The following is a 14659-nucleotide window of genomic DNA, read 5'->3' as shown; positions in this document are numbered from 1 at the left end:
TCCCAGACATACCCCACGCGAAGGTAAGGAAAAACTCACTAAAACCTAACAATAGGGGAAAAAATGCACCACGGGAGGAGAGAAACCTTAGAAGGGCCATTCAAGGGGGGATCTCCCTTCTTAGATGTCGGTGATATTAGTGTTGCATGTTGCATTAAAAACAGGCGAACAGTTGGTAAAGCAATCTAATCGCTGCACGTCAGATTTACTTGTCGCTGTATGAAGAACACTGTCCAATGGTAGTAGGGAAGCAAAAATGTAATTATTAAATAAAACCCTGGATTACAAAGGGCTTACAAAATGCAAGTAAAAAGAAAAACAAACTATAGAGATTTTATCAAATTAAGAACAAAAAGGCTGAAAATCAATATAAAGCTTACAAAAATAAATTAACTACTATAATTAGAAATGCAAAGAAAGAACACTATAATAATGTCTTAAAGGAAAATATAAATAATATCAAAGAAACTTGGAAGATTTTATGAAATGTCATAAATTCATTAATGACAACAATACGGTTATTAAAAACGTGAATGAAGTGGTAAATTAATTTAATCAATTCTTTGTAAATGTAGGCCCAAACCTTGCTAAGAATATCAAAAGTCATAATGAAGGGAAAACAAATAAAGACTGGACAGGGGAAAGTAAAGTGTTGCAGTCTATGTTTATAGGACACATGAGTGAAAGACAAATTATAGAAATAGCTTTAAATTAAAAAAAAGAAGACATCAACTGACAGTGATGGAATTGACATGATAATTGTGAAGAAGACCATTGATTGTATAATTAACCCCCTGTGTCATATTTTTAATCTTTCCTTTCAAACAGGCACCTTTCCAGACAGAATGAAAATATCAAAGGTTATTCCTCTATTTAAATCTGGGGATAAACACAGCTTTACCAACTACTGACCAGTGTCCTTGCTTTCACAATTTTCCAAGATCCTTGAAAAAGTGTTTGTTCATAAATTAGATAGTTTTATTGAAAAGAATAACCTGCTGAGTGAGAGTCAGTATGGATTCAGGGCAAATCGATCAACAGCCTTAGCCTTAATGAATATATGAAGAAATAACCACAGCAGTAGATGAGAGGAATTACACAATAGGGGTGTTTATTGACTTAAAAAAAGCATTTGATACGATAGATCATCACATTTTAATTTCTAAATTACAAACGTACGGTGTGAGAGGGGTGGCGATGAACTGGTTAAGTGGCTATCTTGAAAATAGACAACAATATGTACAACTCTCTGGTTACACATCTGAATGTATGAATATTGAATGTGGTGTCCCTCAAGGTTCGGTCCTGGGGCCCAAACTTTTAATTTTATATATTAATGATATATGTGAAGTGTCAAACATATTGCAATTTGTTTTATTTGCTGACGATACAAATTTCTTCAGTTCAGGAAAATACCTTAAAAAATTTGCAGATGACATTGTAAATGAAATGTGTAAACTTAAGATATGGTTTGATAACAATAAGTTATCCCTAAATTTGGAAAAAACTAAATTTATGATATTTACTAATCGAAAGAAGGAGGACAATGTGGCATTATGTATTGACAGAGTTAATATTGAAAGAGTATCTGATTTAAAATGTTTGGGTGTTATGTTGGATGAGAAATTGGCATGGAAGCCACATATAATGTACATAAAAAAGAAGATAGCCAAGAGTGTTTTTGTTTTGAACAAGGCAAAGAATGTGCTTGATTATAATTCTATGCGAATATTATATTGTTCACTCATCCTACCATATTTCAAGTTCAAGTTTCTTTATTAGTTGTCATACAGAATACATAATACTTTGCATGAAATGTTTCTTTCTGTGTTGCTAGAGAGTGTGCTAGATAATAACAAGATAGTATAAAATAACGATAATAAGTATAAATAATATTTGAGTTACTTTGTGGAAGTGTGGGGTAACACGTATGAAAGCAACATAAAGCCATTATTTATATTACAGAAGAGAGCAGTACGAATAGTTCACAATGTAGATTCAAGAGAACATACCAACGAATTATTTATTAAATCCAGACTATTGAAACTTAAAGAGTTAGCTGAAATACAGACTTTATTAGTTTTGTTTAGAGCAAAATGCAGAGTATTACCAGCAAATATACAGAGGTTGTTCGTTCCCTGTCCAGATGACAGCAGAAGGAAATTAAAATTTAAGCACCAATTTGCACGAACAACCTTAAAACAAAGGTGCACCTCAGTTATAGGTATCAAACTATGGAACTCTTTGCAGAACGATGAAAAGAGTTCCAATAATATATTTCACTTCAAAAGGTTGTACAAAGAAAAGATAAATAGACAGTATAGCACAGTTTAGTATAATATTGCAGTTTAGCATAACAGGATAACGTAGCATAGAATTGCAGTATAGGCCAGTATGAGTATAGTAATATAGCAGCATAACATAGAATAATAATATATTCAAATATTGTATAATACTGTACCAATATGGTGTAGTATAAATAGTATGATTTAGTTATATTATAATAAAATAAAAATTATATAGTATATAGAAGTATAATATAGAATAATACATTATATAAATGTATAGATACGTGTGTGTGTGTGTGTGTATGTATAAATGAATGAACCTAAATATGTAGTTTGACTGATAGATACACAAAATGGGTTTATTTATGTTGCTTTAATTTAGTTGTGTTGATGTTTCCATTTTTGCAAAATGGGTATATTCTGTTTGGTTTTATGCAATAAGTCTATCGGTGTGTTGTGTGTGTGATGGGGCAGGTCTATATATAAGAATTTTTCTTCCTCCTGTTTCCTTCTGCCATGGAATTTGGTGAATTATTCATATGTACTGTTGGACTGTGGTGATTCCATGTACGAATAAATAAATGACGATGAAAATGATGATCTATTTGCTTGTATGATGATTTAAGTGGCTTCAGGGTAGTCAAGCAATACGGGATGTATTCAATAATTGTAGTATTTCATGCTGTATCTTAGCTGCATCAGCTAATAAATAATGTCTTACAAATCTGAAATTGACCAAATTCAATGTAACTCTACGGCAAAGCAGTTTTTTTTGTCTGGGCTTTAAAGAATAGATTAGAGTCAATCATAATCGCTACTGTAGGTATTTGAATTCTGAAAGCGCCTGTCAGAATTCAAATACCTACAGTAGCGATTATGAAAGGCGGTGTGGAAAGGCATGTTTTAAGAAACTACTCAGAATCTACCTACATTCTTTAGTTTAAATAGATTGAACATCGTTGTCTTATTTTCTGTCTTTGAATAATAAAAAAAAAAAAATGCTATGACCAATGAAATAGATTTGATCTTTTTGTTATTAGGATTATGGATTGTGCTTGATTATGTATGTGTTTATGTTTTTATGTGTGTGTCTGTCTGTCTGTCTGTCTGTGTGTGTGTCAGTGTGTGTGTGTGTGTGCTGTCTGTCTGTCTGTCTGTCTGTCTGTCTGTCTGTCTGTCTGTCTGTCTGTCTGTCTGTCTGTGTGTGTGTCAGTGTGTGTGTGTGTGTGCTGTCTTGGACCCCAGGATGACTAGCTCGACGCCCAGCTCATGGGGATCCTTTTAACCCTTTCACTGCCACACGACAGAAGGTTAGCCCTTTACTATCGCACAACCGACGGCGATGCTCCATCATTAGCATCATTAGCTCCGCAAATGCCGTCGGTTGTGTGATAGTAAAGGGCTAACCTTCTGTATTGTCACAGTGAAAGGGTCAACCGGCTGTCGTGTGGCAGTGAAAGGGTTTTAATAAACAATATACATTTGAATCGAATCTAATCTAATCTACGTCTTGCTCTCCAGTCAAAGCGGATCTCTGCGAAGGACGCCCTGGCGCACCCGTACCTGGACGAGGGCCGCCTGCGCTACCACACCTGCATGTGCAAGTGCTGCTACACCACCTCCTCCGGCCGCGTCTACACCAGCCACTTCGAGCCCGTCACAGACCCCAAGTTCGACGACGGCTTCGAGAAGAATCTGAGCTCCGTCCGACAGGTCAAGGGTGAGTTTTTAACTTTTGGCCACCGGAGGGCAATGTTGTGAGGTTTGTTTTTCTTTTCTTGTTTGTTCAGACAAAAGGTGAACACGAGATTCTTCTTCAAGGGTCTGCTTGCTGCTCAAGCAGATAACGCAAGAGCGTTGACGTTAAGTCGCATATAATCTGACAGCGTAGCCGTCGCTGTGCGAGTGTCATGGGGTGTAAAGGTACACGTATCCGTACCGAAGCGTTTCAGTGTGTACCGTACCGTACCGAACGGCTGTGTAGTGTACCGAACGAATACAACGGTATGTTAACCACTAATGACCGCCCACCGGGGGCTGTTTCTTTCACAATCTAATATAATTATTATAATTTTTTCTTTTCTTTACAAGTCGATTATTAATTTCAATATAGAATATTAGTTGACAGCCCTACAAGTACAATTAGTTACTGCACACTACATCACCCCTGAGTGGAACATGGAAAGCCAAACTTTCCCCCACTGTACCGAAAACCTGTACCGAACCTTGACTTCAAAACCGAGGTAAGTACCGTACCGTGGTCTTTGTGTACCGGTACCCCCCTAGAGTGTATGTACCGGTACCCCCCTAGAGTGTATGTACCGGTACCCCCCTAGAGTGTATGTACCGGTACCCCCCTAGAGTGTATGTACCGGTACCCCCCTAGAGTGTATGTACCGGTACCCCCCTAGAGTGTATGTACCGGTACCCCCCTAGAGTGTATGTACCGGTACCCCCCTAGAGTGTATGTACCGGTACCCCCCTAGAGGGTATGTACCGGTACCCCCCTAGAGTGTATGTACCGGTACCCCCCTAGAGGGTTCCTGCCGGGGGGGGGGGGGAAGGCTGTGCACCGCTTCAGAAACACACCGCCGCTGGGGCGGCTGATTGGCGCAGTGGGCAGGGCGCTCGCCACTAACGCAGGAGACGCTGGCTTCGAGCCCAGCTCTCGGCGTTGCTACCGTCTGGCCGGTCGTTCATACTAACACAATTGGCAAGTGTTAGAGGGCGGGAAAGCCGGTGGGTGGGGATTTGACGTTGTGGACAGCGACTCCTACAGGTCGGTTTGGTGACGCCGGTGCGGCGGAAGCAGGAAGTGACGGGGGCAGCGTGAGCCTCTCACACGTTACTCCTCGCCACTGAGAGTTCGAGCTGCGCAGGTGAAAAGATGCGACAGGCTGCCTCCTTGTGCTTTACGCAACGCAGTGATTTGCCAATCTGATTGGCCACTGACGTTTCTGGTCATGTGACATGTGCGCCCAATAGCGTGACAAGCTGTGTCTTTGCCCATTTCCGCGTCGAACAGCCTGCAAAGCACCTGGCATTCTATCGCCCTGCTCTAAGACAAACTCTAACCTTAACCAACTTCGAAAGAGCGCCTAAGCTTAACCAGTGTAGACACTTGCGGTCCCACGATTGGGTGTACATGTCACATGACCAGAAATGACCTGGCCAATCAGATTTGCAAATCGCACAACTGCGTTGCGTAAAGCATACAGGCGGAGGGCACACACGAAGCAAGGTTTCTGTCCTCACTACAGCCGACCAGTGGGAGGCATAGTCTAGCAACGTTCAAGACAGGGGAGGGGAGAATTGGATAACACGAAATTGGGATGGGAGAAAAATAGAAAATGGGGAGAAAAAGTAGAAAGAAACACACCGCAGCCCTCTGTGACTAGCGGTGGAGGCCGGCCAGTGGAGAGGGGTCAGAGGTCACCACCACTAGCTGTGGAGGCCGGCCAGTGGAGAGGTCAGAGGTCACCACCACTAGCGGTGGAGGCCGGCCAGTGGAGAGGTCAGAGGTCACCACCACTAGCTGTGGAGGCCGGCCAGTGGAGAGGTCAGAGGTCACCACCACTAGCGCTGGAGGCCGGCCAGTGGAGAGGTCAGAGGTCACCACCACTAGCTGTGGAGGCCGGCCAGTGGAGAGGTCAGAGGTCACCACCACTAGCGCTGGAGGCCGGCCAGTGGAGAGGTCAGAGGTCAGAGGTCACCACCACTAGCGCTGGAGGCGGGCCAGTGGAGAGGTCAGAGGTCACCACCACTAGCGCTGGAGGCGGGCCAGTGGAGAGGTCAGAGGTCACCACCACTAGCGCTGGAGGCGGGCCAGTGGAGAGGTCAGAGGTCACCACCACTAGCGCTGGAGGCCGGCCAGTGGAGAGGTCAGAGGTCAGAGGTCACCACCACTAGCGCTGGAGGCGGGCCAGTGGAGAGGTCAGAGGTCACCACCACTAGCGCTGGAGGTGGGCCAGTGGAGAGGGGTCAGAGGTCACCACCACTAGCGCTGGAGGCCGGCCAGTGGAGAGGTCAGAGGTCACCAGTGTAGTGCCGAAGAATAGGAGTCTGAGGCGGGGTGTCGAAAGACGACGCTAAACGTTTATTCAACATCAATACGACGTCAACACTCGGTCTGCTTGCTCGCTGACAGGAACTCGTTTGCAGACAGGAAAGCAACCAACAACATAGTCCGCGCGGAACCCTTATCCCGGCACATAGTTCCGTGTGGAACCCTTATCCCCGACACATAGTTCCGTGTGGAACCCTTATCCCCGACACATAGTTCCGTGTGGAACCCTTATCCCCGACACATAGTTCCGTGTGGAACCCTTATCCCCGACACATAGTTCCGTGTGGAACCCTTATCCCCGACACATAGTTCCGTGTGGAACCCTTATCCCCGACACATAGTTCCGTGTGGAACCCTCATCCCCGACACATAGTTCCGTGTGGAACCCTTATCCCCGTCACATAGTTCCGTGTGGAACCCTTATCCCCGACACATAGTTCCGTGGGGAACCCTTATCCCCGACACATAGTTCCGTGGGGAACCCTTATCCCCGACACATAGTTCCGTGTGGAACCCTTATCCCCGACACATAGTTCCGTGTGGAACCCTTATCCCTGACACATAGTTCCATGGGGAACCCTTATCCCCAACACATAGTTCCGTGTGGAACCCTTATCCCCAACACATAGTTCCGTGTGGAACCCTCATCCCCGACACATAGTTCCGTGTGGAACCCTCATCCCCAACACATAGTTCCATGGGGAACCCTTATCCCTGACACATAGTTCCGTGGGGAACCCTTATCCCCAACACATAGTTCCGTGTGGAACCCTTATCCCCGACACATAGTTCCGTGTGGAACCCTTATCCCCGACACATAGTTCCGTGGGGAACCCTTATTCCCGACACATAGTTCCGTGTGGAACCATTATCCCCGACACATAGTTCCGTGTGGAACCCTTATCCCCGACACATCGTTCCGTGGGGAACCCTTATCCCCGACACATAGTTCCGTGTGGAACCCTTATCCCCGACACATAGTTCCGTGTGGAACCCTTATCCCCGACACATAGTTCCGTGGGGAACCCTTATCCCCGACACATAGTTCCGTGGGGAACCCTTATCCCCGACACATAGTTCCGCGCGGAACCCTTATCCCCGACACATAGTTCCGTGGGGAACCCTTATCCCCGACACATAGTTCCGCGCGGAACCCTTATCCCCGACACATAGTTCCGTGTGGAACCCTTATCCCCGACACATAGTTCCGTGGGGAACCCTTATTCCCGACACATAGTTCCGTGTGGAACCCTTATCCCCAACACATAGTTCCGTGTGGAACCCTTATCCCCGACACATAGTTCCGTGTGGAACCCTTATCCCCGACACATAGTTCCGTGTGGAACCCTTATCCCCGACACATAGTTCCGTGTGGAACCCTTATCCCCGACACATAGTTCCGTGTGGAACCCTTATCCCCGACACATAGTTCCGTGTGGAACCCTTATCCCCGACACATAGTTCCGTGTGGAACCCTTATCCCCGACACATAGTTCCGTGTGGAACCCTTATCCCCGACACATAGTTCCGTGTGGAACCCTTATCCCCGACACATAGTTCCGTGTGGAACCCTCATCCCCGACACATAGTTCCGTGTGGAACCCTTATCCCCGTCACATAGTTCCGTGTGGAACCCTTATCCCCGACACATAGTTCCGTGGGGAACCCTTATCCCCGACACATAGTTCCGTGGGGAACCCTTATCCCCGACACATAGTTCCGTGTGGAACCCTTATCCCCGACACATAGTTCCGTGTGGAACCCTTATCCCTGACACATAGTTCCATGGGGAACCCTTATCCCCAACACATAGTTCCGTGTGGAACCCTTATCCCCAACACATAGTTCCGTGTGGAACCCTCATCCCCGACACATAGTTCCGTGTGGAACCCTCATCCCCAACACATAGTTCCATGGGGAACCCTTATCCCTGACACATAGTTCCGTGGGGAACCCTTATCCCCAACACATAGTTCCGTGTGGAACCCTTATCCCCGACACATAGTTCCGTGTGGAACCCTTATCCCCGACACATAGTTCCGTGGGGAACCCTTATTCCCGACACATAGTTCCGTGTGGAACCATTATCCCCGACACATAGTTCCGTGTGGAACCCTTATCCCCGACACATCGTTCCGTGGGGAACCCTTATCCCCGACACATAGTTCCGTGTGGAACCCTTATCCCCGACACATAGTTCCGTGTGGAACCCTTATCCCCGACACATAGTTCCGTGGGGAACCCTTATCCCCGACACATAGTTCCGTGGGGAACCCTTATCCCCGACACATAGTTCCGCGCGGAACCCTTATCCCTGACACATAGTTCCGTGGGGAACCCTTATCCCCGACACATAGTTCCGCGCGGAACCCTTATCCCCGACACATAGTTCCGTGTGGAACCCTTATCCCCGACACATAGTTCCGTGGGGAACCCTTATTCCCGACACATAGTTCCGTGTGGAACCATTATCCCCGACACATAGTTCCGTGTGGAACCCTTATCCCCGACACATCGTTCCGTGGGGAACCCTTATCCCCGACACATAGTTCCGTGTGGAACCCTTATCCCCGACACATAGTTCCGTGTGGAACCCTTATCCCCGACACATAGTTCCGTGGGGAACCCTTATCCCCGACACATAGTTCCGTGGGGAACCCTTATCCCCGACACATAGTTCCGCGCGGAACCCTTATCCCCGACACATAGTTCCGTGGGGAACCCTTATCCCCGACACATAGTTCCGCGCGGAACCCTTATCCCCGACACATAGTTCCGTGGGGAACCCTTATCCCCGACACATAGTTCCGTGGGGAACCCTTATCCCCGACACATAGTTCCGTGGGGAACCCTTATCCCCGACACATAGTTCCGTGGGGAACCCTTATCCCCGACACATAGTTCCGTGGGGAACCCTTATCCCCGACACATAGTTCCGCGCGGAACCCTTATCCCCGACACATAGTTCCGTGGGGAACCCTTATCCCCGACACATAGTTCCGTGGGGAACCCTTATCCCCGACACATAGTTCCGTGGGGAACCCTTATCCCCGACACATAGTTCCGTGGGTGGATTATTATGTTGATCCACCGCAGCAGCAAGCTAACGTTAAATAGCTTGTGCTGAACTAAACATGTTTGCATCCATAGGCGTCCTTTCTTTTGACACCCACAAGCCTTTATCCTATTTTCATACTAGCGCTCGTCTCCCTATGCTTTCTCTTTTGTTGTTGTTGTTGTTCTTAGCTTTATTTGATTTAAATCTTTCAAAAATGTTCTTACGTACCCCAGTTGCTATTGCATGTACGTGTTTGTGTTTTATTACACGTATATGTGTACATACATACTGTACAAACTATTTTGCCTGTTTTATTCTCCGCCCATTGATCATCCATAGCAACACCACTATCACCGACATCCAAGAACGGGGATCCCCCCTTAAAGGGCCCTTCTAAGGTTTCTCTCCTCCACATTGCCTGTGGTGCTTTTTTCCTATTGCTAGGGTTTTAGTGAGTTGTTCCTTACCTTCGCGTGGGGTATGTCTGGGAGTGTTGTTTTGGATTTCATTCATTGTTTTTTGTTCTTGATTTATTGTGATGTTGTTTCTTCTTGACTTGTTTAAAGAAGACTGATTTGATGATGTAAAAAAGACTGGTCTGGACCAGTCTATACCAATAAACACCATGATATAATAGTAGGTCTGGACCAGTCTATACCCATAAACACCATGATATAATAGTAGGTCTGGACCAGTCTATACCCAGAAACACCATGATATAATAGCAGGTCTGGACCAGTCTATACCAATAAACACCATGATATAATAGCAGGTCTGGACCAGTCTATACCCATAAACACAGTGATATAATAGTAGGTCTGGACCAGTCTATACCCATAAACACAGTGATATAATAGTAGGTCTGGACCAGTCTATACCAATAAACACCATGATATAATAGTAGGTCTGGACCAGTCTATACCAATAAACACCATGATATAATAGTAGGTCTGGACCAGTCTATACCAATAAACACCATGATATAATAGTAGGTCTGGACCAGTCTATACCAATAAACACCATGATATAATAGTAGGTCTGGACCAGTCTATACCAATAAACACCATGATATAATAGCAGGTCTGGACCAGTCTATACCCATAAACACTCTGATATAATAGTAGGTCTGGACCAGTCTATACCCATAAACACTCTGATATAATAGCAGGTCTGGACCAGTCTATACCCATAAACACTCTGATATAATAGCAGGTCTGGACCAGTCTATACCCATAAACACTCTGATATAATAGTAGGTCTGGACCAGTCTATACCCATAAACACTCTGATATAATAGCAGGTCTGGACCAGTCTATACCCATAAACACTCTGATATAATAGTAGGTCTGGACCAGTCTATACCCATAAACACTCTGATATAATAGTAGGTCTGGACCAGTCTATACCCATAAACACCATGATATAATAGCAGGTCTGGACCAGTCTATACCCATAAACACTCTGATATAATAGTAGGTCTGGACCAGTCTATACCCATAAACACTCTGATATAATAGCAGGTCTGGACCAGTCTATACCCATAAACACTCTGATATAATAGTAGGTCTGGACCAGTCTATACCAATAAACACCATGATATAATAGTAGGTCTGGACCAGTCTATACCAATAAACACCGTGATATAATAGTAGGTCTGGACCAGTCTATACCAATAAACACTGTGATATAATAGTAGGTCTGGACCAGTCTATACCCAGAAACACCATGATATAATAGTAGGTCTGGACCAGTCTATACCCAGAAACACCATGATATAATAGCAGGTCTGGACCAGTCTATACCAATAAACACCAAGTTTCAAGTTTCTTTAATAGTTGTCATACAGAAGTACAGAATACTTTCATACAAAATGCTTCTTACTGTTACGCTCCAGAGACTGTGCTAGACAAGATAGTATCAAATAACATAGTATAGCATGTAATTTAGAAGAAGAAAATGAGGTCACAGTGTTCGGTATAGACATATGTACAATGTTCTGAGTTACCATATAATATACAATACTATGCAGTGTACTAATGTACAGTACTATATAGTGCAAAGCAGAAATGGGCTGAGGTACAATTTAGGTACAATTTACAGTAAGGTGTACGAGTTGTAGTGCAATCCTTCATCAATAAATATAAAGTGTGGGGAGTGGGTGCTACAGTGTGTTTGTTTAAAGTGGGTGTGTGCTATAAAGTGTGTGGAGTGGGTGCTACAGTGTGTCTGTTTAAATGTGTCTGATATAATAGTAGGTCTGGTGGTCTATACCCAGAAACACCATGATATAATAGTAGGTCTGGTGGTCTATACCCAGAAACACCATGATATAATAGTAGGTCTGGACCAGTCTATACCAATAAACACAGTGATATAATAGTAGGTCTGGACCAGTCTATACCAATAAACACAGTGATATAATAGTAGGTCTGGACCAGTCTATACCCATAAACACCATGATATAATAGTAGGTCTGGACCAGTCTATACCCATAAACACTGTGATATAATAGCAGGTCTGGACCAGTCTATACCAATAAACACAGTGATATAATAGTAGGTCTGGACCAATCTATACCCAGAAACACCATGATATAATAGCAGGTCTGGACCAGTCTATACCCAGAAACACAGTGATATAATAGTAGGTCTGGACCAGTCTATACCAATAAACACCATGATATAATAGCAGGTCTGGACCAGTCTATACCAATAAACACCGTGATATAATAGTAGGTCTGGACCAGTCTATACCAATAAACACCATGATATAATAGTAGGTCTGGACCAGTCTATACCAATAAACACCATGATATAATAGTAGGTCTGGACCAGTCTATACCCATAAACACTGTGATATAATAGTAGGTCTGGACCAGTCTATACCCAGAAACACCATGATATAATAGTAGGTCTGGACCAGTCTATACCCAGAAACACCATGATATAATAGTAGGTCTGGATCAGTCTATACCCATAAACACAGTGATATAATAGTAGGTCTGGACCAGTCTATACCCAGAAACACCATGATATAATAGTAGGTCTGGACCAGTCTATACCAATAAACACCATGATATAATAGTAGGTCTGGACCAGTCTATACCCATAAACACCGTGATATAATAGTAGGTCTGGACCAGTCTATACCCATAAACACTGTGATATAATAGTAGGTCTGGACCAGTCTATACCCAGAAACACCATGATATAATAGTAGGTCTGGACCAGTCTATACCAATAAACACCATGATATAATAGTAGGTCTGGACCAGTCTATACCCATAAACACTCTGATATAATAGTAGGTCTGGACCAGTCTATACCCATAAACACCATGATATAATAGTAGGTCTGGACCAGTCTATACCCATAAACACTGTGATATAATAGTAGGTCTGGACCAGTCTATACCAATAAACACTGTGATATAATAGTAGGTCTGGACCAGTCTATACCAATAAACACCATGATATAATAGTAGGTCTGGACCAGTCTATACCAATAAACACCATGATATAATAGTAGGTCTGGACCAGTCTATACCCATAAACACAGTGATATAATAGTAGGTCTGGACCAGTCTATACCCATAAACACAGTGATATAATAGTAGGTCTGGACCAGTCTATACCCATAAACACCATGATATAATAGTAGGTCTGGACCAGTCTATACCCATAAACACTCTGATATAATAGTAGGTCTGGACCAGTCTATACCCATAAACACCATGATATAATAGTAGGTCTGGACCAGTCTATACCCAGAACACCATGATATAATAGTAGGTCTGGACCAGTCTATACCAATAAACACTGTGATATAATAGTAGGTCTGGACCAGTCTATACCAATAAACACTGTGATATAATAGTAGGTCTGGACCAGTCTATACCCAGAAACACCATGATATAATAGTAGGTCTGGACCAGTCTATACCAATAAACACCATGATATAATAGTAGGTCTGGACCAGTCTATACCAATAAACACCATGATATAATAGTAGGTCTGGACCAGTCTATACCCATAAACACAGTGATATAATAGTAGGTCTGGACCAGTCTATACCCATAAACACCATGATATAATAGTAGGTCTGGACCAGTCTATACCCATAAACACCGTGATATAATAGTAGGTCTGGACCAGTCTATACCAATAAACACTGTGATATAATAGTAGGTCTGGACCAGTCTATACCCATAAACACCATGATATAATAGTAGGTCTGGACCAGTCTATACCAATAAACACCATGATATAATAGTAGGTCTGGACCAGTCTATACCAATAAACACCATGATATAATAGTAGGTCTGGACCAGTCTATACCCATAAACACCATGATATAATAGTAGGTCTGGACCGGTCTATACCCAGAAACACCATGATATAATAGTAGGTCTGGACCAGTCTATACCCATAAACACAGTGATATAATAGTAGGTCTGGACCGGTCTATACCCATAAACACAGTGATATAATAGTAGGTCTGGACCAGTCTATACCCATAAACACAGTGATATAATAGTAGGTCTGGACCAGTCTATACCCATAAACACTGTGATATAATAGTAGGTCTGGACCGGTCTATACCCATAAACACAGTGATATAATAGTAGGTCTGGACCAGTCTATACCAATAAACACAGTGATATAATAGTAGGTCTGGACCGGTCTATACCAATAAACACCATGATATAATAGTAGGTCTGGACCGGTCTATACCCAGAAACACCATGATATAATAGCACTTTGTGTGTGTCCCCACAGACATCATTCACCAGTTCATCCTGGAGCAGCAGAAGGGGAATCGAGTGCCGCTCTGTATTAACCCACAGTCAGCTGCTTTCAAAAGCTTCATCAGGTAAGAGAAGTGCACACACTCTGTATTTCACTATTTCAATATTCAATATGAATCAATGTCTGTGAAGTGCTACTCTCTCCCAAAGCCGGCATAAACCAGAGATGTCGGACTCAAACGTGTGATGTCATCATCGGGTATAAAGTCTGGAGCTGCTCCGTAGACATTATTATTATTATTTCATATCTAAATTATCTTTATTCTATTGTAGTGTTCTCAGTTCCGAAACTGAAAATGTACGCATATACTCCCCCTCTAGTGTCATCTCTATAACATCATATACTCCCCCTCTAGTGTCATCTCTATAACATCATATACTCCCCCTCTAGTGTCATCTCTATAACATCATATACTGTCACGGATGAGCGTAGTGAACCCA

At 43.7% G+C, this 14659-nt stretch overlaps 1 protein-coding gene across 1 annotated transcript in view; it reads left to right on the top strand.

The window, feature by feature from the left end:
* Positions 1-14287, top strand: part of nlk2 (nemo-like kinase, type 2) — a gene marked incomplete at its 3' end in the record, with an annotated part of 78133 nt that extends 63846 nt beyond the window's left edge. The window contains exons 8-9 of the mRNA XM_084339211.1: positions 3810-4008; positions 14190-14287. Of these exons, the coding sequence (XP_084195337.1) occupies positions 3810-4008; positions 14190-14287 (297 nt within the window). The remainder of the gene's footprint in view (positions 1-3809; positions 4009-14189) is intronic.
* Between the last annotated feature and the right edge of the window lie 372 nt (positions 14288-14659).

This window comes from Notolepis coatsorum (assembly GCF_963971535.1).
Source record: "Notolepis coatsorum genome assembly, contig: SCAFFOLD_337, whole genome shotgun sequence".
Taxonomy (NCBI): domain Eukaryota; kingdom Metazoa; phylum Chordata; class Actinopteri; order Aulopiformes; family Paralepididae; genus Notolepis; species Notolepis coatsorum.
Note: the sequence above shows the minus strand (reverse complement) of the source record. Positions and strands in the feature narration are given on the sequence as shown.